This window comes from Podarcis cretensis (genome assembly GCF_951804945.1).
Source record: "Podarcis cretensis genome assembly, chromosome: 9".
NCBI lineage: Eukaryota > Metazoa > Chordata > Lepidosauria > Squamata > Lacertidae > Podarcis > Podarcis cretensis.
This window is the reverse complement of record NC_137178.1, coordinates 22,702,131-22,725,630: the sequence shown is the minus strand read 5'-3', so window position 1 is coordinate 22,725,630 and position 23,500 is coordinate 22,702,131. Positions and strand designations below refer to the sequence as shown.

Sequence of the window (23,500 nt, the reverse complement as noted above, 5' to 3'; positions counted from 1 at the left end):
GTTAACAGATGTTCTAGACTTGAGGCCACCTGTGAAAGTATGGCTAGTTTTGTGCAGCAGTTTTTGAATCGTGAGGCAGGCCTCCTTACTGAGTTAAAGCCAGTTGCTAGAGGAGCTGGAGTACCTGCCTGACCACTCCCTCTGTGTAAATGTTGGCTAGCAGGTAGGAAGGCTACCACACCTCATCATCACATTTTATGTTCAATTGCTTCATTAAGAGAGGTCCTGTGCCCAGCCTAGTGACATTTTCAGACATCTGCCCGAAGCACAGGGCATGCTCCGCAGCGCACCCCGTGCTTCGCGCTGTAGGCTGCCGAATTATATCCTCGTGAAAACAACCCCATGTGATGTGGATAGCAAGATGTGTCTTCCCTTTGGCTCCCTGTTGGTGTCACGTTGTTGTCTGGGGATTTGAACCCAGATCTCCCTAGGTGTGAAGACAGACATAACCTCCTAGATCGCAGGTGACTAACGGTATGCATTCAATCTGTCCACTCTCAACAACCTTCTTTGTTTTTGTTTTGTTCAGTGCAAAACACTCAGCAGTGGAGTCTCAAAATAGAGCTGGATTTTGATGTCATCAGCTCAAAGCCAGTTGCTGCTCTTGCGACTGTGAGCATTCCTGAGCTGCAGACGCAGCAGACATTCACGGTGGAGCTCCGTCCTGGTGAAGGCAGCGCCGTGCTGCTCGTAAACATAAGTAAGGTGAGGGCAAGTTCTGCTGAATGCAAAACTATTTCCTCTGGTGTGAAAATCAATGCTGTGTATGGGTCTGCACCAATAAGGCCATAGATGTTACTCAACCACAAGGCCATAGAAGTTACTCCTGCTGTTTTGCACACCCATATTTGGGAGGTCTGTGGGCACAATTCACGCAAGGGAGTATACTGTGGTTTTCAGTGGGAGAATTAAGCGTGTGCTCCTATCCTATTCATTAACTTAATTTGGCTTGACCTGTGTTGTCCACTTGTGGCACATCAACATCCTGAAAAGGAGATAAGGAAGGAACTAGGACTTCTGGTTTTTACAAAAGTTTCCCTGTTTGGTTGCCTAGGCAAGATGGTGCTCACCATAGGTGACCAAATATGCAGCAATAATGTGCAGTCCTGAACATACATTGGCCAGGTTTGCAAACTTTGGCTAACTGTGAGTGAACTTACAGCAGAGATTGCAGCTGCTTTGCTCCTTCCTCTGGTCCTGCTGCTGCTGCTGCAACACTTACCGAACTTTTTTGGTAAGGCCTCACTACAGACAAACCATCAGCTGCGGCCAAGATTTGTTCTTGGCTTAACGCTCATTATTTGTACTGGTGGATGTGGGGCATGTACCCAAGACATGGAATGCCACTGTTGTGGCTCCCCTGAAGGTATTTAAGGAATTACCGTATTTTTCGCCCTATAGGACGCACATTTTCCCCTCCAAAAATGAAGGGGAAATGTGTGTGCGTCCTATGGGGCGAATGCAGGCTTCAGGAAGCTCTGCGCAACCCTCAGGAGACCGGCTCCGAGGGTTGCGCAGAGCTGCCTGCAGTCCCGGGCTCAGCGCAGCTCTGCGCGGCCATCGGGAGCGGGGCGCAAAGTCCCGCCCGGCTCCCGGTGGCTGCGCAGAGCTGCCTGCAGTCCCGGGCTCAGCGCAGCTCTGTGCGGCCATCGGGAGCGGGGCGCAAAGTCCTGCCCGGCTCCCGGTGGCTGCGCAGAGCTGCCTGCAGTCCCGGGCTCAGCGCAGCTCTGCGCGGCCATCGGGAGCGGGGCGCGAAGTCCCGCCCAGCTCCCGGTGGCTGCGCAGAGCTGCCTGCAGTCCCAGGCTCAGCACACTTCTCCCCATCATCAGCCCCACAAGCTCGGGGGACAGCGGGGAGGCGGAGCGCGCCTTCCCGCTGTTCCCTGACCTGGTTCTTCCAGCCCCGCACCTGGGCGGGAAAGAAATTTTTTTTTCTTTATTTCCCCCCAAAAAAACTAGGTGCGTCCTATGGGCCGGTGCGTCCTATGGGGCGCAAAATATGGTAGATAGTTCTTAAGGAATTAATACGAGTATTTCTTAACCACATCTCATTCAAAAAGAAACTGGTGTTGTGCAAAGAAGCATCAAGATGTCATGTAATTGTAAAATACAAAACAAATGACCAGCCTGAATCAAATTAGCTCTATGTAAATGCTTGAGCAGTGACAAACTTAGACAGCATCTTAAAAAGCAGAGACATCACCTTGCCAACAAAGGTCCGTATAGTTAAAGCTATGGTTTTCCCGGTAGTGGTGTAGGTAAAGTGTAGGGGAGTGAGAGCTGGACCATAAAGAAGGCTGACCGCCTTCAAAAGAATTGATGCTTTTGAATTATGGTGCTGGAGGAGACTCTTGAGAGTCCCATGGACTGCAAGAAGATCAAACCTCTCAATTTTTAAGGAAATCAGCCCTGAGTGCTCACTGGAAGGACAGATCGTGAAGCTGAGGCTCCAATACTTGGGCCACCTCATGAGAAGAGAAGACTCCCTAAGGAAAAGACCCTGATGTTGGGAAAGATAAGGAATCAGATAGTTCTGAGGGCACAAGGAGAAGGGGACGACAGAGGATGAGATGGTTGGACAGTGTTCTCGAAGTTACGAACATGAGTTTGACCAAATTGCGGGAGGCCGTGGAAGACAGGAGTGCCTGGCGTGCTCTGGTCCATGGGGTCACGAAGAGTCGGACATGCCTAAACGACTAAACAACAACAACATAAATGCTTGATGAAAAAGAAATGTTTTTAGTAGATAGTGAAACAGAAGAATTGTGGGTGCCTAGACCCAAGTTGCAGGCCTTGTAAATTAATACAAGAACCTTGTAGGTCAGTAACCAGTCAGGTCAGTAGCACATAGACAGCCAGTGCAAGCTTTTATTAAGCGCTGGACTTGCTCTGAATTGAAAGGAGGGTTTCAAACATCATTCCTTCTGCAGCTGCCTCTACACATGGCTTCAGAGCTGGCCACAGGTGATGAGAAAAACAACAACCCCAAACCGAAACAAAACCTTGTGATTATTGCTAATTTCTAAATAATAATTTAGAAAGCACAGATGCAAGGGTAATAGGAGAAGCTGGTTAATTCAGTAAGCCAGGAGTGGGGAACCTATGCCCCTGCTCCCAATATGTTACCTTGCCCATTGGCTGATGGGAGTTGGAGTCCAATGAGGGTCACAGGTTCCTTACACCTTCACAAAGCCATGAGCCTTGAACCCTGATCTCCCACCCAAGAACTCAGAACCGCTTGCCAATGGTTAGTGGATGGACTATAGTGTCCTAATAACACCGTGTGTATTTTTCAGCTTGCCTGCCCCATGGCAAATTATCTTTCCTGACCCCATGATCTTGCATTCTGATTAGAAAGCAATCAAGAGTTGTGTGTGTGTGTGTTTGTGGACTGAAGGCAGCCTCGAGTCCCTAATTTATGTTGCTGGATTGCGTTCTGTGTATTAAAACAGTAGGAAATGTACAATTGAAGCTGCAAAAGTCATCTCTGGGCAGTGTTTCAAAGCTGAAGCTGTGAGAGCTGACTGCAGCCTTCTTAAAAATGTGTAATTCCCACCCCACCCCCCACCAAAATTGAGTGCACATAGTGTTTTCCAGCTAAGAAATAGCAAATGGGTGAGTGGGGATATGACATCACTACCAGCCAATGAATACCCTCCCGCAGTGCTTTTGCTTCTAAAGCTATTCTGCATTTCACAGAGCACGGTGGAAGATGCATATTAATAATGCTTCGTTCCCTGCGCTAGGAATTCATGGGCATTTTGCATGCTGCCGTTGGAAGTAATTCCAGGGAATGAAAGGTGGAACATTAGGGGCTCAGCTATGTAATCATGCCTTGGTAACAGGCATGACAAATCATATTGTTAAATTGTTTCCTCTGTACTTGCTTTCTCTTTGTGAAATGCACACTTGATGCATTAACGTGTCCAACACTGATCCATCTGTTTTGATGTTTGCGCACCCTTATTACCTTTTAGACATTTTGCTGTACCCAGTAATTGACAAAAATTGTGCACCAGCATTTCTTTTATGCAAACTGAGCTATCGCTGGTTTCTAAAAATAAGCGGCTTATTTTATTTAGATAGAAATGGAGCAGCAGAAAGACAACCAAATTGTGAAAACTCAACAGTCTTTTTTTTATAGAATCGTGTAGTATGCTAATAAAAAGGGTGGGGCTGATTCCCTTGTGAAAGGTTCAGATGCAGTATATTGCTTCTGGGTGCACTGAGGAGGATATCCTGGGAACATCTGTTCAAGCCCCATTGAAAATGATCCACTGGAATGAATGGGAGCTTTGCAAGTCAATGCCTTTTGCGCAGCATGTCTGGAACAGTGACCTACAAAACAAAGTGCAATTTTCATGCTAAAAACGCTCTGTAAATGATTGCCGGCGGTGACAGAAGTGGGAACCAACAATAACGTGTTGCAGTGTATCTTCAGCCTCACATAGAAATGCTCCTGTTCCATGCTCCATGCTCCCTACGTTGTTTGGGGCCTGAAGAGCACACATCTCCCCCCAGCCTAGAACTCTTTCTCTAACATGCTAAAGGGCTCAAGGTCAGAGCTAGCTGCTTGCCTTGAATCTGAGCATTGTATTGCTTTACATGGCTTGGGTGGGTGCTAGGAAGAATAATGTGGGGAGAAAATCTTTTATAACTCCATGGTTCAGACCACTAATTAGTGGTGCAGACCACTAATGGCTGATGCATTGGACAGAGCCCCCGCTCTGGACACTGGTATCATTGCAGCTTACCTGGAGAAGGCTGGGGTGGTGTATGTTGGCAGCAAGGGCAGGGGTGTGGGTGCGAATTTCTGTCTGGTCCAGATAAGCTCTTGCTCCCATTGATGGCTCTTGGCTTGCTATTTGAAGAAAACTTAAGTGCTTTGTGCTATCAACATAATCTTTTCTGGACTCTTTAAATTTTCTTTTCATTTGCTGCTTTTCTTTTCTTTTAAAAAGGCTGCAGCACTGGAGACTTGGTGGCCAAAAGGACATGGGAACCAGACTGGGTACAACATGACAACTACATTCATTGCAGAGGGAGGTTGTAAGATTGAGAAGCTTTCTAAGGTATGTCAAGTCTGGAACACAGGAAGCTCGCTTATGCTGAGTCTGACCCATTGGTCTGTCTAGCACACTAGACACGACGGGCAGCAGCTCTCCAGAGGCTCCAAGTGACCACCAAGGCACATTCCTAGCACCCATTGGGGTGGAAACTCTCTCGGTTAGGGGTAGGCAATCTAAGGTCCGTGGGCCGGATGCGGCCCAGTCGCCTTCTAAATCTGGCCTGCGGATGGTCTGGGAATCAGCGTGTTTTTACATGAATAGAATGTGTGCTTTTATTTAAAATGCATCTCTGGGTTATTTGTGGGGCATAGGAATTCGTTCATTCCCTCCCCCCCAAATATAGTCCAGCCCATCACATGAGGGATGGTGGACCGGCCCACAGCTGAGAAAGTTTGCTGACCCCTGCTCTAGGTGATCAGGCCAGTTAATGTGATAAGCAAACACTATAGCCCCCACATGTAGCTCCTCCACCTGGAAGTGGTTTTCAGCAGGCTTGAAGGCTGTAATGCTTGTATTAGGCCCGAAACAGGCCCTCCCAGAAGTCCAGAGGATCCCAGGCTGAAAAAAGAGGGAGTAAAAGAACTATGAGGGTAATCTGACATGGCAATAATTTTGTTTATTTTGCTGTGTTATCATGCATCCCATAAAATATTTTTTTTAAAAGAAGAGAGCAGGAGAATCCTGGGCTGCTTCCAGCTTTTGAGCCCACTAGCCATAATAATAAAAAAATGATGACACATGGATACAAAACAAGACATTAAAAAAGTGTGGGACTTAATGTTAGTATTTTTTTCTTTTCTAGCATTTTTTCCCCTGTGCAAATGCTCTAGGTTTAAGGAAAAGAATCTATCTTTTGTTTTTTGTTTTTTGTTTTAATATTTATTAAGAATTTTTCATTTACAGTAAAAAAAAAAATGAACATAACATTGCATATCACATATTTTCTTATCACTTCTGGACTTCCTCACATCTCCCGCTCCTACGTTCTAGTTTAATACACTTAAAACAACAATTTATTCCCTTATCTCCATCCTTACTGTCAAATTTCGAATATATTTCAAATTTTAGATACGTTTATTCCAATCCTTACAAAAGAAAATTTAATTTAGCCTAATAATTATCTGAGGGACGCAGGTGGCGCTGTGGGTTAAAGCCTCAGCGCCTAGGGCTTGCCGATCGAAAGGTCGGCGGTTCGAATCCCTGCGGCGGGGTGCGCTCCCGCTGCTCGGTCCCAGCGCCTGCCAACCTAGCAGTTCGAAAGCACCTCCGGGTGCAAGTAGATAAATAGGGACCGCTTACCAGCGGGAAGGTAAACGGCGTTTCCGTGTGCGGCTCTGGCTCGCCAGAGCAGTGATGTCACGCTGGCCACGTGACCCGGAAGTGTCTCCGGACAGCGCTGGCCCCTGGCCTCTTAAGTGAGATGGGCGCACAACCCCAGAGTCTGTCCAGACTGGCCCATATGGGCAGGGGTACCTTTACCTTTACCTTTAATAATTATCTAAAAAAAAAAATAAGTTTTTCATCTTATATTTAAATTATCTTCATGATTTACTTCATCTATTTTGATGGTGCCAATTTGTCTAAAATCAAGCATCCTGCTTAACATTCATACAGTTTACAATATTTTTGCAGATAAAGCTTAAATTTTTTCCAGTCCTCTTCAACGATTTCTTCTCCCAGGTCTCGGATTCTGCCAGTCATCTCAGCCAGTTCCATGTAGTTCATCAGTTGCATCTGCCATTCTTCCAGTGTGGGTAGATCTTGGGTTTTCCAGTGTTTAGCAATAAGTATCCTTGCTGCTGTTGTTGCATACATGAAAAAAGTTTGGTCTTTCTTTAACACCCCTTGGCCGACAATACCCAAAAGGAAGGCCTCTGGTTTCTTAAGGAAGGTATACTTAAATACCTTTTTCAGCTCATTATATATCATTTCCCAGAAGACCTTCACCTTAGGACAGGTCCACCAAAGGTGAAAGAACGTTCCTTCATTTTCCTTACATTTCCAACACTTATTATCAGACAAGTGGTATATTTTTGCAAGTTTGACTGGGGTCATGTACCATCTATATATCATTTTCATTACATTTTCTTTCAGAGCATTACATGCAGTGAAATTCAACCCAGTAGTCCACAACTTTTCCCAGTCCTCAAACATAATATTATACCCTATGTCCTGTGCCCACTTTATCATAGCCGATTTAACCGTTTCATCTTGTGTGTTCCATTTTAACAGCAAGTTGTACATTCTTGAAAGTACCTTGGTCTTAGGCTCTAGCAATTCCGTTTCTAATTTCGATTTTTCCACCTGGAATCCTAATTTTTTATCAAGTTTAAAAACTTCTTTAATCTGGGCGTAGTGTAACCAATCTCGCACTTTATCTTTCATTTTCTCCTGACTCTGCAATTTCCAATTGTCTCCTTCTTTTTCTAATATTTCCCAATACTTTGGCCATTTGGCCTCCATACTGAGTCTTTTTCGGGCCTTAGCTTCCAATGGTGAAAGCCACCTTGGAGTTTTATTTTCCAATAAGTCTTTATATTTTGTCCAGACATTAAACACTGCCTTTCTGACAATATGGTTCTTAAAAGCCTTATGAATCTTAGCCTTATCGTACCATAGATATGCATGCCAACCAAATGCATTGTTGAAACCTTCCAAATCCAATACATCAGTGTCCTCCAGAAGTAGCCAGTCTTTTAGCCAGCAGAAAGCTGCTGCTTCATAATACAGCCTTAAGTCTGGCAGGGCAAAGCCCCCTCTTTCTTTCACATCAGTTAGTATCTTAAACTTGATTCTGGGCTTTTTGCCCTGCCAGACAAATTTGGAAATATCTCTCTGCCACTTCTGGAAGCATTCTGTTTTATCCACAATCTGTAATGTTTGAAACAAAAACAACATTTTTGGCAATACATTCATCTTTACAGCGGCGATTCGGCCTAACAAAGAAAGTTTCAATCTTGTCCAACTTTCTAGATCTCTCTTAATTTCTGACCAGCATTTCTCATAATTATCCTTAAACAGATTTAGATTTTTTGATGTTATATTTACCCCTAGGTATTTCACTTTTTTAACCACATTTAACTCTGTCTCTTTCTGAAACCATTCTGACTCTGTATCTGTCAAGTTCTTTCCCAATACTTTAGTTTTCTGTTTGTTTAATTTAAATCCCGCCACCCGGCCAAATTCTTGGATCAATTGTAATGCTTTTTTCGTACTTGGCTCTGGCTCCTGTAGGGTCAAAACTAGGTCATCTGCGAATGCTTTCAATTTGTATTGTTTCTCTCCGACCTGAATTCCTTCAACCATCCGGTCCCCCCTAATCATGTTCAAGAGCACCTCCAAGACCGAAATGAATAACAATTGGGAGATAGGGCAGCCTTGTCGTGTTCCCTTTTCAATTTTAAACTCTTCCGTAATCACATTGTTAACTATCAGTTTAGCCTTTTGTTCTGAATAGATTGCCTCTATCCCATTTTCAAAGCCCCGCCCCACTCCCATTCCTTCCAGATTTTTCTTCATAAATTTCCAAGAAATGTTATCAAAGGCCTTCTCCGCATCTATAAAAATTAAAACTGCTTTTGTATTAATATTTGTTTGTAAAAGTTCCAAAATGTCAATAATATTCCTTGTATTAGCAAACAAATGTCTGCCAGGGAGAAAGCCTGCTTGGTCCTTATGAATTACTTCATTTAACACTTTCTTATATCTAGTTGCTAATATGTCTGCAAATATTTTGTAATCCACATTTAAAAGGGAGATGGGGCGGTAGTTTTTAAGTTGTGTCTTTTCAGTTTCTGATTTTGGTATCAATGTGATAAAAGCTTCTTTCCACGTTTCCGGCGCCTTCTTCCCCTCCATAATTTCATTGCTGACCTCCATCAGTGGTTGTATCAAGTAATCTTTCAATGTCTTATAGTACTTGGAGGTCAGCCCATCTGGCCCTGGAGATTTGCCCAATTGCATGTTCTGAATGGCTTGTTCCATCTCTTGTCGTGTTATTCTGCTATTCAGGATTGATCTATTTTCTTGTGACACTTTTGGCAGCCCATTCTTTATCAGAAATTGTTCTATCTGTGCCTCATCTTGCGGACCTTGAGTATATAGTTGTTTAAAATACCTCTGAAAGCACTTTCTGATCTCCATGGGGTTCTGAACATTTTTCCCTTCAATCTCTAAATTGGTAACTGTATTCATTTTCTGTCTCCTTTTCAACTGCCATGCTAGCAGTTTCCCACATTTATTTGCCGATTCAAATGTTTTTTGTTTCATTAATTTAATTCTCCATTCTATTTCCTGGTTCATCAATTTAGAATATTGTGCTTGGTATAATTTAATTTCTCTCAGAATCGGCTGTGACTTCGGGTTGGATCTTAATTTCTTCTCCAGTTCTTTAATTTTCTCCAAAATCTTGTCTTTTTTCTCATTTTGTGCCCTTTTCTTTACAGCATTCTATTGTATCAAGAACCCCCTCATCACCGCTTTACTTGCGTCCCAGATAGTTGTTTTTTTCCACTGAAGTGTTCAAATTTATCTCAAAATAGTCCTTCAAAACTTTTTGGGCTTTTTTAACAATCTCCTGATCTCTGAACAAATTGTCATTCATCTTCCACCTAAAGGAGCCGGATGGTAGTAGTGTCATATCCATCTTTACAGCATTGTGGTCGGAGCAGGTTTTTGGGCAGATTTCCACCTTTCTGGTCTTCGGTGCCAGGCCTCTAGATATCCATATTTGGTCTATTCTTGTCCATGTCAGCTGGGCTTCAGAAAAGAATGTTCCTTCTCTTCCCAAGGGGTTTTTTGTCCTCCAAATGTCAATCAAGTCCATATTGTCAGTCAGTTCAAAAAAAGTCTTAGGTAGTCTGCCATCTTTTGATATATATCTTTTGTGCAATATTGCAGACTGTTTAAGATGATGCAATCTTTTACTAAATATCCTCTCTCATTTGCTTAAATTTGCAGCTCTAAGCTGCTAGCCCTGATAGTTGGAGGCAGTAGTGTTTCTGAATAGCAGTTGCTGGAAATCACAAGAGGGGTCCTGCTTATGGGCTCCCTGCAGGCATCTTGTTGGGCCACTGTGAGAACAGGACGCCAGATTAGTTGGACCATTGGCCTGATTGAGCAGGCTCTTCATATGGCCTTAAGAGTGTGTCACATTTTGGTCCAATGTGCATAAAAGCAGGTTGCAAAACGTATCAAATGCCAACCCCCCCCCCCCCCGCCGAATAAGTGTCTAAATCTGAGGCCCCTTTTGAGCTTGAGGCTCAAGGTCAAACAGCCCTCCTGCCCACCCACTCTGATTAGCCCTGGTCTTAAATTATCAGAAGATGGCACAAACTATTCTACTGGCAGTTAGCTGTCCTCTCTGTGTAGCACCTGCACTGCCAGTCAGACTTGAAGACTTGAAGACAAATTAACTACAACTTCGAAATTCAAGAGGTAAACCTTTACAGCTGGGCTTTCCAAATTCTCAAGCTCGTGTCATTTCTGGGCTCTTAGCAGCTGGTATCTGCAATATGGATCTGCAAACAGAAATGCAGTGATTTTGATATGAAATTGTGCAGTGGAAATTCTCATCAGTGTTTAGCTGTGATGCATTGAATCTTTAGATTTAGGAAATTTGAGACTCCTCTTGTCAACTTTAGTATTCTGTAACAATAATAGTTTGCTTACTTAAAGCACCCTAGTTAGTAATTTTGCAGAACACAGGAGTCCGGACTTTTGGTGCATAGGAATGGCAATTGACAGAATAACTTAAATCTCTATTGATGAGAGCAGTTCATCTCTGGTAGTGCAGAGAATTAATAAGTATATTATTTCATTTAGGGAGGAAAGTGGAACAGTCTGTTGTATTTGACTCTTGTTTTTGGCTTTAGTTCCAGGAAATGCTATGCTCTCCTAACTGTAGGCATAGTTGATAAGATACACATTTTTTTTTTCACTATACAATGAAGCTGGTGGTTAATGATTTCCAGAACAATAGACTTTCTTTGTTGTGGAGTTAAAAGGAAAAAAACCAGTTCCCATCTGCTGTTAAAAATAGCAACTTTGTGTATTAGTTGTATCTCCCTTCCAAGTGCCAAAGACCTCTGAATGCAGTTGTTGTTTAAAAAACAGAAAGGACTATAAAATGTGTTTTTTTCTATTTGGGGAATAATATATGTCGAAATAAAATAAAATTATTTTCATCGATTGGAGACCTATCTGAACAGATCGGTATTTAACTATCTCGAAAGCACTACTTATTGTTTCCTTTTTAAAAAGTACGGATCACTTTATGAATCCTTTTCCTTTTGAAATAAAACACATTTCAATTGAATAAAAAGTATTTACCTTGGGATTCTAGGAAATTTTTAGCAACTCCAGAAAGAGACGCCTTGGCTTCATGCCCAAAGACCTTGTGCTGATAAGAAAAGTGAATGACTTAAAAAGGGGGGAAGTTGTAAGTTTGAAAGGAAACTCAGCAGGAAAACTGGAGTATTCCTGTTTAGGAACATAATCCATGTGCTGCTGGATCAGACCAAAGGCCTATCTAGTTCCACCATCCTTTTCCCCTTATTGGCCAACAATATGCCCATGGGAAGCCCACAAACAGGACATGATGAGAATAGCCCTCTCTGGTCATCGTTCCCCAGTGACTGGTATTCAGATAGACTGCCTCTGAAACTGGAGTTGCTATTATACTCATCTTGACTAGTGGCCATTCATTTATCTAATTTATCTAATCACCTTTTAAAGTGATCCATGTTGGTGACTATCTTATGGTAGCAAATTCTGTAGAAGAAGAAGAGTTTGGATTTGATATCCCGCTTTATCACTACCCTAAGGAGTCTCAAAGCGGCTAACAATCTCCTTTCCCTTCCTCCCCCACAACAAACACTCTGTGAGTGAGTGGGGCTGAGAGACTTCAAAGAAGTGTGACTAGCCCAAGGTCCTCTAGCCCTCTATTCAATTTCTTCACACCTTGCACAATTTTGCACACCTTTGCCTTTCTTCCTATTTTTATTTTTTCTTCATTAAGTAGCCCCCAAGGCAAGATGAACCAGGGAAGAACTTCTGAAGTGCATAGCAAACATAGCACTCGCCCGTATTGTACCACTGTTTCCCAGATGCCTGACAGTCCGTCTCTTTTTTGCAGTTCTAGGCAGCAAAAACTGAAAGTTACTGAGTTATTGGTAGGCTGCCTTTCGCTCGATGGATTGTAGACGGTGTAAACTGGAGATAAGCCCTCCGTTACTGCATATCTTTCTGGACTCCAGAGCCACCTTGTCAGAAAGCAAAGTGGCCTTTAGCTCAAGCTCCGCACATGAGCCAGCTTTAGCTGCATGCCTAGTTATTGAGAGTTGCCTCCCGACAGCCTATTTCCACGGTAGGCAAAGAAAACACTTTGAAAAGGGCACATCGCAGCAAGCTGGTCAGCGTTGCCCTTTTAAAGACCCACAACAGTTCATTGGGGCACCTTGCCCCCAGTTTAATACCGCGTTGCTTTCACAGAGATCAAGTGTGAAAGGAATTAATTTGAGCAGACTGTGCCTATTTAGCCTTAACAAGATACTGTCTTGAGTGCAGCATCCCTGAGACCTGTTTTTTATGGCTCACAAAAACTGGGAGCATTTTCTGGAATGCTTGAGGAATGATTTTGCTCTTCCTTTGCCTAGAGGAGGGATGGGAAACCTGTGGTCTTCCAGATATTGTTGGACTTCAGCTCCCATCCACTCCAGGCCAACATGAATGGCCCAGAATAATGAGAGTTGGAGTTCAAGAGCAAACATATGGAGAACCACAGGTTGCTCATCCTTGGTGTAGCTGTTCCTGGAGGAAGAACTGTGAGGGGAGAGACTCCATCAGGCAAGGCCTCCTTCCACCTGCCTTGCCCCACCCTCCGGCCCTGGGTCTCCTCATAAGGGAGCTGTTCCTGGAGGAAGAACTGTGAGGGGAGAGACTCCATCAGGCAAGGCCACCTTCCACCTGCCTTTCTCTACCCTCTGCTTCTCAACGTGTATTGTATTGTTTTATGTACTGTAGCTTGCTGTTGTTTTATTGATTATAGTTTAGATATTATTGTAACTGTTGAGTGGATTTCTGTTTAACTTTTATATGTTGATATTATTATTTTATACCATTCTAATTGATTGTTGAATGTTACTTTTTTGATGTAGGCTGCCTATTTTAAAGTTATGTTTTATCACGTTTTTGTATTGCATTAAATTGTTATAAGATGTGCATTTTTTGTTTCTTCAGCTTGTAAACCGTCTTGAGTATTGTAAGATAGAAAGGCGGTGTACAAATTAAAAATGATGATGATGATGATGGTGGTAGTGTAGAACAGGGCTTCCCAAACTTGGCTCTCCAGCTGTTGTTGGACTACAGCTTCCATCATCCCTAGCTAGTAGGACCAGTGGCCCGGGATGATGGGAATTGTAGTCCAAGCTTGTAAGGCACCCCTTGTCCTAATACAAGTTCTCTTACTGGAATGAAAGCATGTCTTACTCATTCATCTGCTCCTTGAAAGTTCCCAAATTAAAGGGTTCCGTTCTGCTGTGAGTTAGCTTGCTTTAACTGCTTTGTTATAAGAATTTAAGAAGAGCCCTGCTTGATCAGATGAAAGGCCTGTCTTCTCCTGCATCTTCTTTTTACAGGGGGAAGCCAGATGTTTAAGGGATGCTCATAAGCAGGACATGGGCACAATCGTTATAGCTGTTTTTCTGTCTGCTCCTCTGTAAGCCGCAGCAGAATTAGTGAAGCAGATCTCTATCAGAAGCAGAATTAGTGAAGAGACTTGGGCCCCTTTTTAATCTGGCCTTGGGTGCGTGTAGCCTCTTTCTGTAAATAGAGTTTGATTACAATCAGTGTTTAGCCTCGTCGTTTCATTAAATTTCTCTCTCAGTAATCAAAAGCAAACTGTATGGGTGTTTGCAGCACTAATACATACTGTCTGTTGGAGGGGTGTCTGTTTGCTGAAAGATTTTAGTGCCTCTTCTCCAATCTCTTTCTCAAATTAAAACAAATTCGCTCTATACACAAGAAACACTTTCATAAATTTTGCAAACAGGTTACATTTCCCACCCCGTATTTTATATAAGAAAAAAAAACAAAAATATGCAGGGAAATAGGGGTTTCCTGACTGATCCTGATGGAAAAGGTTTATTTAATGACTGCTGTAAAACTATTCACATTTTAATTTCTCCTCAGGTTTATTTCCGAACAGTAGAACTTGTAGAAGAGCCCATTCCTGGCTCACCTGGTTTGAGTTTTTATTTCAGAATCAATGGACTTCCTATTTTTATGAAGGGATCCAACTGGATTCCAGCTGATTCTTTTCAAGACAGAGTGACCTCTAAAAGGTGAGTTTGGGTGGCTGGTTTTCAAACATTCTCTTGAGTGCAAATAATTTATTTTTGCCTACCAATACTGAGTAGGGCTTACCAGAACTGAGTTTGACCATGAGAGTACAGCTCTTTTACAGGACTATATCAGTTGAGAACTGGTGTGGAGATTGCTTCTTTAGAAGAGATCTCATGTCAGAAGCTCCTTGCAGATGAACAGTTAGCATGCCAGGAAGAAGGCCCTTAGCTTATCCATCTGCCTCAAATATTAGTTTTCCACATGCAGGCAAATCTAAACAAAGAAGGGATTTTCCCCAACCCTGTGTGGCATGTGGAATAGGCTTGTTAGAGGACTATACCACATGCCTTCCTGTGAGTTTCAGCAAACTTTTATGGCCATTTTATACAGTCAGCAGAATCAAATAGTAAAGTTTATGGCGCAACCTTCTGGGGACTATATAAGCTGCAGGTATAGAGGTTGCATGTTGAATACTCTCCCATTCATTAAAATAAATCCTTTCACATAGAAAACAAGCAAAAATGTTCATTTTAGCTTTCTCCAGGATGCTTTTAAAAAAAGAAAGTATAGGGATTTTTTTTTTTGAATGGGGAAACATTCAAAAGGCAGCCCCAAAACTGCTGCTGGAAATGCTAAAATCCTGGAAAAGCTTTAATATTTGATATTGTTGTTATGTCTAAACAGGCTCTAAAAGTTGGAAGGCTTTTTCTCACACTAAGGTGGGGTAGGGCTGGCTGAATGAAAATCTCTAATGCTGTTGTTTCTTCCTTCCTGCAACCTACCCTTGACCCATTTCCCCATCAGCTGTGATGGCATGGGTGCTCTGATACACTTACGGAGCTTCCCTGCTTGAGAGTGTGGAGCTCCACATTCGCTTATCCCATGAGGAGAAGGTTAGAGTTGATAAGTCAGGAGCACTGAGAATGAATAGGAAAGCTGAGACCCACAGACGCTCCCAAATATGGCCCTCCAAGTCTCTCTGTCTTGCCCTTGTGATGGTTTACCCCTCACAGGGGTAGCTCTGTTGGTAGAGCATGATTCACTTAATCATGAGTTTGAGCCCCACATTGAGCAAAGGATTCCTTCATTGCAGGGGGCTGGAATACACGACCCTCCTGGTCCCTTCCAGCTCTACAATTCTGTGATTCTTTCTAGGTCACACCACAATTAAAATATAGCTATATTCGCACTCCACTTCTGCTGAACGGCTCCCTTCATTTTGCTTTGGCTAATCCTGAGCACACCGTTTAAGCTACAGTATTGCACTCTTTCAAGTGAAGTCCGGCTAGGTTTCCTTAAGCCCTCTGTGTAATGAATTCAGTTTTGCTCCTACCACAGATCTGCTTAACTTTTAGTTCCACTTGTGTTTTGACAGGTTAAGGATCCTCTTGCAGTCAGTGGCTGATGCCAACATGAATATGCTCCGCGTTTGGGGTGGAGGCATATATGAGCAAGATGAGTTCTATGAAATGTGTGATGAACTAGGAATCATGGTAAAGAAAAAGAAAAAAGAAAAGAAAAAGCAATACTCTGCAACTCCTAATATTTAAAACTGACATATGAAATAAATCTGAAAATAGTTTTTTATTTCCCCTTCCCCATTAACCTGTAACCTTGAAAACATGTGCTGGATCAGATCCATCTATTTGGGTATCCCGCCAGACTGTAAAATTAGGTTTCCAGGCTTTAGGTTGTAGCAACATTCTGTTTTTAATGGAAGTGCTCAACATATAGCAAATGGAGGGTTAGATACTGCAGTCTTTTTACAACAGTAGAACAGGGTTGAAAACTTGATTAGGACCAAGGCATGCTTTCTTTTTGTTCCAGTCTGGACAGAACTAGCAACTCCTAGCAGTAAACAGGAAATAAAGTGAAATGAAATGAAATCAACTACTTTGCCCGAAATGGGCCTTGTCAAAAGGTTATGGAACCTTCTCAGATGCTGAGAGCAGGTATCCCTCCATATAGATACAATTTCCAGTCTTGATTTCTTCCTCTAGGTAAGCCTAGGGGAAAGGGAGGACTTGTGATTCTTTCTTCCACGTGTGTCCAGTGACACCTTGTTAACTTCCAGCACGCATTTCTCCGATGAAAATTGTTATTGTTGTTTAGTCGTTTTGTTGTGTCTGACTCTTCGTGACCCCATGGTTTTGGCCTCTGGTTATTTTGGAATGCCACAATGACGAAGGCTGGTCTAAAGAATGTTGTTGTTTAGTCGTGTCCGACTCTTCGTGACCCCATGGACCAGAGCACGCCAGGCACTCCTGTCTTCCACTGCCTCCCGCAGTTTGGTCAAACTCATGTTAGTAGTTTCGAGAACACTGTCCAACCATCTCGTCCTCTGTCATCCCCTTCTCCTTGTGCCCTCCGTTTCCCCAACATCAGGGTCTTTCCCAGGGAGTCTTCTCTTCTCATGAGGTGGCCAAAGTATTGGAGCCTCAGCTTCATGATCTGTCCTTCCAGTGAGCACTCAGGGCTGATTTCATTCAGAATGGATAGGTTTGTTCTTCTTGCAGCCCATGGGACTCTCAAGAGTCTCCTCCAGCACCATAATTCAAAAGCATCAATTCTTCGGCGATCAGCCTTCTTTATGGTCCAGCTCTCACTTCCATACATCACTACTGGGAAGACCATAGCTTTTACTATACGGACCTTTGTGGGCAAGGTGATTCTCTGCTTTTTAAGTATTTTATTAGAACCAATGTTGTTCACAAATGGTAAATGCAGTTGTTCCTTCCTACCCTTTAGCTGTTACACCTCCAAACACTTTAAAAAAGGAGTCCAGGTACCAGAGGCCAATGATACTTTACTATTATTCAAAAGCCATTCTTGCTTTAAGAAGGCAGGTAACACTTAAAAATCAGTTTTGGCTTGAGACCAACCACAGAAAGTTTCAGGCCCAGAGGAACATTTTTAGGAGGTTGTGTACATGGCTAGGAGAGGGACACCTGCTTTAAACTGCAGAGAAATAATTCCTACGTAACCTTGAGATATATAAAAGCCTATAAGCTCACCTTCCCAAGTTCTGATGAAAGATGTAAACAGGTAAAGCTTGATTTTTTTTGCTGTTGGATCTCATCCAAGTCCAATGATTTGGCTTGTTCTTTCAAAGACATATCCACCCTTCCATATAGCAAAACCCCTCTGGAAACAGAACTTTGCTGTAGTAAAAAAAAAAGAAAAAAGATCCTTTTCTGATACCTTTCTAGGGAGAGACAAGTCTGCCGTGCCTTTAGCAACTGCAGGGCGGGTGGAAATTCAACAGGGGAAGCTTCTCTCCCTACTTACTGAATCTCCATGCTGGGAGGAGCTGTATGGGTTGATTTTCTGCCTGCCATTTAGCTGTCAAAAGGCACAGGAGTCCTGTGTGTGGTTGGTAGGAAGATGTAATGTGTGAAAACCCCTTTCCTCAATTCTGTTTGAGGCTAAAAGCTTCCCATGTTTGAAATAGTTAGATGAGGTCATTTGCAGCACTACAACAAACCTGGACAGCGACTATCAATTTGAGATAGCAACTATTTTAACAACATTTTCCGGTGCCACTGCTTGTGTAAATAATACCTAATTTCTATGAATTATGAGGGTTGCTTTTTGAAAAAAAAAAATCTGGTTAGGTGTGGTGCAATCCTGCAGTTGTTTACTCAGCTCACGTGTGTTCAGTGGAGTTTACTCCCAGGTAAATGTGCATAGGATTGCGGTATTAATGAGTACTCCACAATCTTTTAAGTGATGCAAGCTAGAAAATATACACTCTGTTTACGTGACTGTTTGTCAACTGCTACTTGTTGAGTTCTTTCATTTTTCTCTTAATTCTCTAGATTTGGCAGGACTTTATGTTTGCTGTTGCTCTTTACCCAACTGACCACAGCTTCCTAGATTCAGTAAAAGCCGAAATTACTCATCAGGTATGGTATTCAGTCCAGTAGGGCCAAGCTTCTAAGCTGTATACAAGCCTAGTCATGACTAAGAATTGCACCGTTTTCCTGCTGGCTTTCTGTTGTGTCGCGCTCCTGTGAGCGGTGACATTCTCCTAAGTGCATCCAATCCAACAGAAGTCGCAGGGTGCTGGTGGGATGCAAACAGGGTACACCAAACTGTGCCACCCTCACAGGCATGCTTAAGTAAGGAAGCGAGAGAGGGCCTTCTCGGTGGCTGCTCCCCGATTTTGGAATTACTTCCCTAGAGAGGCTAGACTGGCTCCCTCCTTGTTGCCCTTCCACTGGCAGGTGAAGACTTTCTTCTTCCAACAGGCTTTTGGGAACTGACTACTTTTAATAAAAGGGCTGGTACAGTGCTATTTTCGTTGTAATTATTGACATGGTTTTAATGGAATATATCAATGTTGAATTGTTTTTAAATGATTTTTTTCTATGTTTCTAGCTGTTCTTGTTTTTATCTGTAAGTCGTCTTGAGTCCCTGTCAGGCAAAAAGGCAAGGTATAAATAAAAATATAACAACAACAACAACAACAACAACAATAATACAGGTGCACATGCACAATAGAAGAATGCTTGCTGATTAATTTGTATGATTGAACATTGAACAGTTTGGCTGTCAAAAGTATGCCTGTATAATTCAGAACCATCCCTGGAATAGGGCCAGTGCCATTGCTGTTCATTTCCTTCCTTTTTCAACTCTCTCCATCTTCCCTTCTGGTTTGCACAGCTTGACAAGCGATGTGTATGCAATCCAATGGGACCACTGGCTGCCAGGGCGCTTTAAATACGTTGTGGAGAGGAAAGTTCCCACCCCATCCTTCCTCTGCTGCTGTGCTGGGTCCAAGTGCAACATGGATGGAAATCCCATCCAGCAAAGGCAGGAACACTCTTAGGTTAGAATCATAGAATCGGACCAGAAAATACCCTCATGCTCAAGTGTTGCGTCCTGAAGGAATTCCTTCAGAACAAGAAGGAGCTCATATTTGTGCCTGATAAGCCTAACTTGAAAGTAATTCAAGAATTTCAAGTTAGGCTTATCAGAAGGAAGTTTGAAGTCCCCCTTGCGTAAACACTGTGACTTTTGACTGGTGCGGTGAGAGCGCCCTCTTCTGTTTTCCCCTTCCAAATATGGAGCTAGGAATGCCATTTTTAACCAGCCCTAGAGCCACGTCATGTAAATCTAACCTTGAATCCTTTGGAAAGTTGAAACCACACCTGAAGCTGACATTATTTTAAGTTGTGTCTGATTTGCAGATTCATTAAGACGTTTGGTGAAACCATGTCCCTTTTATACCCTGGACTTCAATCATTAACACTTCTGACTTTACTCATATATTTTTTGTAACACTTACATGTTAAAAGCTCTGCTTTTCGTTTCAGGTAAAGCGGTTAAAATCTCACCCGTCTATCATTTTATGGAGCGGGAACAATGAAAATGAAGCAGCAATTGCATACAACTGGTTCTCTATTCCAAGCTCAAAGAAGAGCGTTTATGCCGACGATTATGTCACACTTTATGTAAAGAATATCCGAGAGATTGTTCTTGCTGTAAGTACAGCTTTGCAGAAGGCTCTGAAGAGTTGAGCTTTGATAGCAGGCTTTAAAAGTTCTGCTGATTGCTGATTTTACTCTTCTTGTTTGCAACCGTGTCTGTAGTCTTGCATACATTGCAGGCAAATCTTTATCATTAAAGATGCATCAGGCACAATCTAGGAACATCTGGAAACATCTGTTTTCTCTGTATATCCATTGATGGGCTCAAATCAGCCCTAACAACCATTTTATCTTCTGAATTTCACCTGCGTTTTTGATACCCCTGCAATGTGTATTAACATACTCTATTTTTTTAAAGTGCTTGGTTATTTATTTACAGATAAAAAGTAGCTGTGGGACGCAGGTGGCGCTGTGGGTTAAAGCCTCAGCGCCTAGGACTTGCCGATCGAAAGGTCGGCGGTTCGAATCCCTGCGGCGGGGTGCGCTCCCGCTGCTCGGTCCCAGCGCCTGCCAACCTAGCAGTTCGAAAGCACCTCCGGGTGCAAGTAGATAAATAGGGACCGCTTACCAGTGGGAAGGTAAACGGCGTTTCCGTGTGCGGCTCTGGCTCGCCAGAGCAGCGATGTCACGCTGGCCACGTGACCCGGAAGTGTCTCCGGACAGCGCTGGCCCCTGGCCTCTTAAATGAGATGGGCGCACAACCCCAGAGTCTTGTCAAGACTGGCCCGTACGGGCAGGGGTACCTTTACCTAAAAAGTACTTGCTTTGGGGAAAATGAGAGTGATAAGTAAGGACCAAGCTTGTCGTGTGTCCACTGGTGTTTGCTGTGCTAAATGCTGCAGTTAATAAAGGGCAGGGATAATGTGCCAGGAAACCTCAACTGGCCTGTAATTCTGGCTTGTGTACCTGTAACTCTGGCCTGTATCTTTGACTGCTGAAGATGCAGGTCTCCCCAATAACACTTTGCAGCTTTTAGCTCTGTGCATACCAGCTTTGTAAGTTGCAAGCATTCCTGCAAGGTAAATATTAACTACCCGTAATGGACAGACTGAAATGTAGAGAACTGAGAAGTCTAATCTCTCTCTCTCTCACTCACTCTCTCGCATTCCATTTATGCAGCATTTATAGTCAGCAGATAGTGTATCCACTTAAGTACTGCTCTCTGGCTCAAGCCTGATGCTCCCACTATCAAATAAGAAGTGCATATTCACATATCCTCTTTCCTTACAAAGTTCTTTTTGGGGAAAGGGCCGTAGAGCATCTCCTTTGCATTCAAAAGGTCCCAGATTTAATCCTGAGCATCCCTGGATAGGCCTGTCTAAAACCCAGGAGAGTCTCTGCAGACCAGTTCAGCATAACTGCTCCAGCACAGAACCATGTAGGCCCTAGGCAGAAGACTGGCTTTCCAAAGTGAGCACAGGGTATCTGCAGTGGGGAAGTGATCAGCATTCAAGTGGAGCATTTCAGGGGCTCTGTGTTAAGACTGGAAATTGCCACATATGGTATGGGAAGCCTGTGGCCTCCAGATGTTAGAGATCCAGATGTTGGAGCTCCCATCACCCCCGGCCATTGACCATGCTGTTGAGAGCTGATAAGTGTGGGTGAATGTGCACATGTGGGCAATCTGTTTGTAATCCTATTTTATGGATTTTGATTTTTAAAAACGTTTTGTATCAGTTGAGGAACTTTTTATTTTCCCAGTTCCTTTAATTCTAAAATATTTTCAGTCTTAAAAATCTTTTAGTTCTTTGTACTATTTGTGCTTTTGTTTTGTTCTCTAGATTGATTGCTTGATTGATTGATTGATTTTTTAAAACCATTCAGGGAACATACATGTAACCTGGAGGAAGGGCCTCTAGACAGATGGGAAACAGTTGTGTGCCCGTTGCCTGTAAAGACCTTGAGCATTTGTCCAAAGAATCAGTTTTGCCTTCAGATGGAAGCTGACTATACAATTTCCCCCTAAAATGCGCACGTTTTTCCTCATACGAAAATAAATGGACCACGCACAATGCTTTCCTTAGTATTTGTCTCGCAGTCTGAAGGCAATATTTTTCAGAGCAGATTGCTTTCCTTTGAATGCTGAATTTGTTTCTTTGCAGCCGAGCATCTGACTCCAGGAAGCAGATACTCATTTGTGTGATAAGCAGAGCAGAACTCATCCAGCCTAGTGAGAAATGAAGCCATGACTCATTCACCAATTCAGAATCTGGCTTTATTTTTTTGCTTTTGAAATCGTAGATGTTTAGCTAGTTTGAAAAAGAAAGAAATGCTTTATTAGCCCTGAGCTCCATTTATTGTCTTGCATTGTGTTTTGTTAAACCCAGGAAGACGAGACTCGCCCTTTCATTACCTCCAGCCCTACCAATGGTCTGGAGTCAGCCAAGGAAGGCTGGCTAGCCCATGCTCCTTACGACACTCATTTCGGAGATAATCATTACTACAACTATGTGAGTGACTGCTGGGATTGGACCACCTTCCCCAGAACACGATTTGCCTCAGAGTATGGCTTTCAGTCCTGGCCTTCCTTCAGTGCCCTGGCACAGGTAAGTCTTTTGAGCCTTTCCCTCTCTTGCAAACTCTGTGAGCCTAAGAAAAGCCAGTTGATGATTTCCTCCCAATGCAAATGTTAGCTCTTGGGACCAGCTTACTTAAAGAAATAATCTTGCTCCCTATGTGCCTATTTAATTGCACTTTTACAAGAGACACATCATGTCTGTTTCTGCATTTGTGAGGAGTTGACTTCAGTGTGGCAACACCTGTGCTTTGGAACTTTACCTATCGACAGGTTGCCTATTGGCAGCAAATTGTTTAAGATGCTTGCTGAAAACTTCACTTGTTTTGGTGAGTTTTCCCATACATATAATTTAGTTACCTATATTTGTTTTAAAAACCGTATTGGTTTTGTCTTTGTGTACAGTGATGATGGTTTTATGTATCTTTATTTTTAATTTGTTTGTGGATTTTATTTATAATTTTGTTAGTACACTGTTTAGGGAGCTCCTTGCTCAAGTGGTTTATAAACTTTCTAAATAAATAAAAAGAGGACATGTTTTCCTTGGGACCACTGTAGGCGATAAGAGCGTTACATTCTCTCTCTCTGTCTGCTCTGACCCTTCATTTACCACTTTCTCCCTCCCAGTAACTTTGCATTATTATTATTTTTTTAAAATACAATTTGCATTTTAAAGCAACTGCTAAACATCAAGGACCCCTCTAAACTGGTGTTTTATTGTAGGTATATTTTGCAACATGTCCTTGGCACAAAAATAGTGATCAATTTATTTTGCTTTCCTTGTTGTTCTGTGATGCTTCCTCAGTGCTACATTATTGCTGTCCAGAAGGGTTATAGTGCAACAAAAGTGGGATAACACCCCCCAAACAACAACAACACAGGACATTTGTGGTATGAAAAGCCAGTGGAAGTTACAAGATGTGCACTAGCCCTGTCTAGGGAAGTTTTTAATGTTCGATGTTTTATTCTGTTTAATATTCTGTTGGGAGCCACCCAGAGCGACTGGGGAAACCCAGCCAGATGGGCGGGGTACAAATTATTGTTGTTGTTGTTACTACTAGTACTGCTACTACTACTAGCTGTAAGTGAAGCAGTGTGAGCTTTTGCATTCACAAATGGTATTGAAAGTAGGATTGTGTAGG

General features: G+C 42.8%; 2 protein-coding genes across 3 annotated transcripts in view; both read left to right on the top strand.

Moving 5' to 3' along the window:
- Nucleotides 1-23,500, top strand: part of CENPE (centromere protein E) — a 299,890-nt gene that overhangs the window by 201,449 nt on the left and 74,941 nt on the right. The gene's annotated exons all lie outside the window — the stretch shown is intronic.
- MANBA (mannosidase beta) overlaps nt 1-23,500 on the top strand; it is a 68,410-nt gene that overhangs the window by 34,696 nt on the left and 10,214 nt on the right. For both annotated transcript variants that reach the window (XM_079990209.1, XM_079990208.1), the window contains exons 6-12: nt 530-705; nt 4,962-5,072; nt 14,259-14,410; nt 15,787-15,904; nt 18,230-18,316; nt 19,730-19,897; nt 22,171-22,389. In XM_079990209.1, the coding sequence (XP_079846335.1) occupies nt 530-705; nt 4,962-5,072; nt 14,259-14,410; nt 15,787-15,904; nt 18,230-18,316; nt 19,730-19,897; nt 22,171-22,389 (1,031 nt within the window). The remainder of the gene's footprint in view (nt 1-529; nt 706-4,961; nt 5,073-14,258; nt 14,411-15,786; nt 15,905-18,229; nt 18,317-19,729; nt 19,898-22,170; nt 22,390-23,500) is intronic.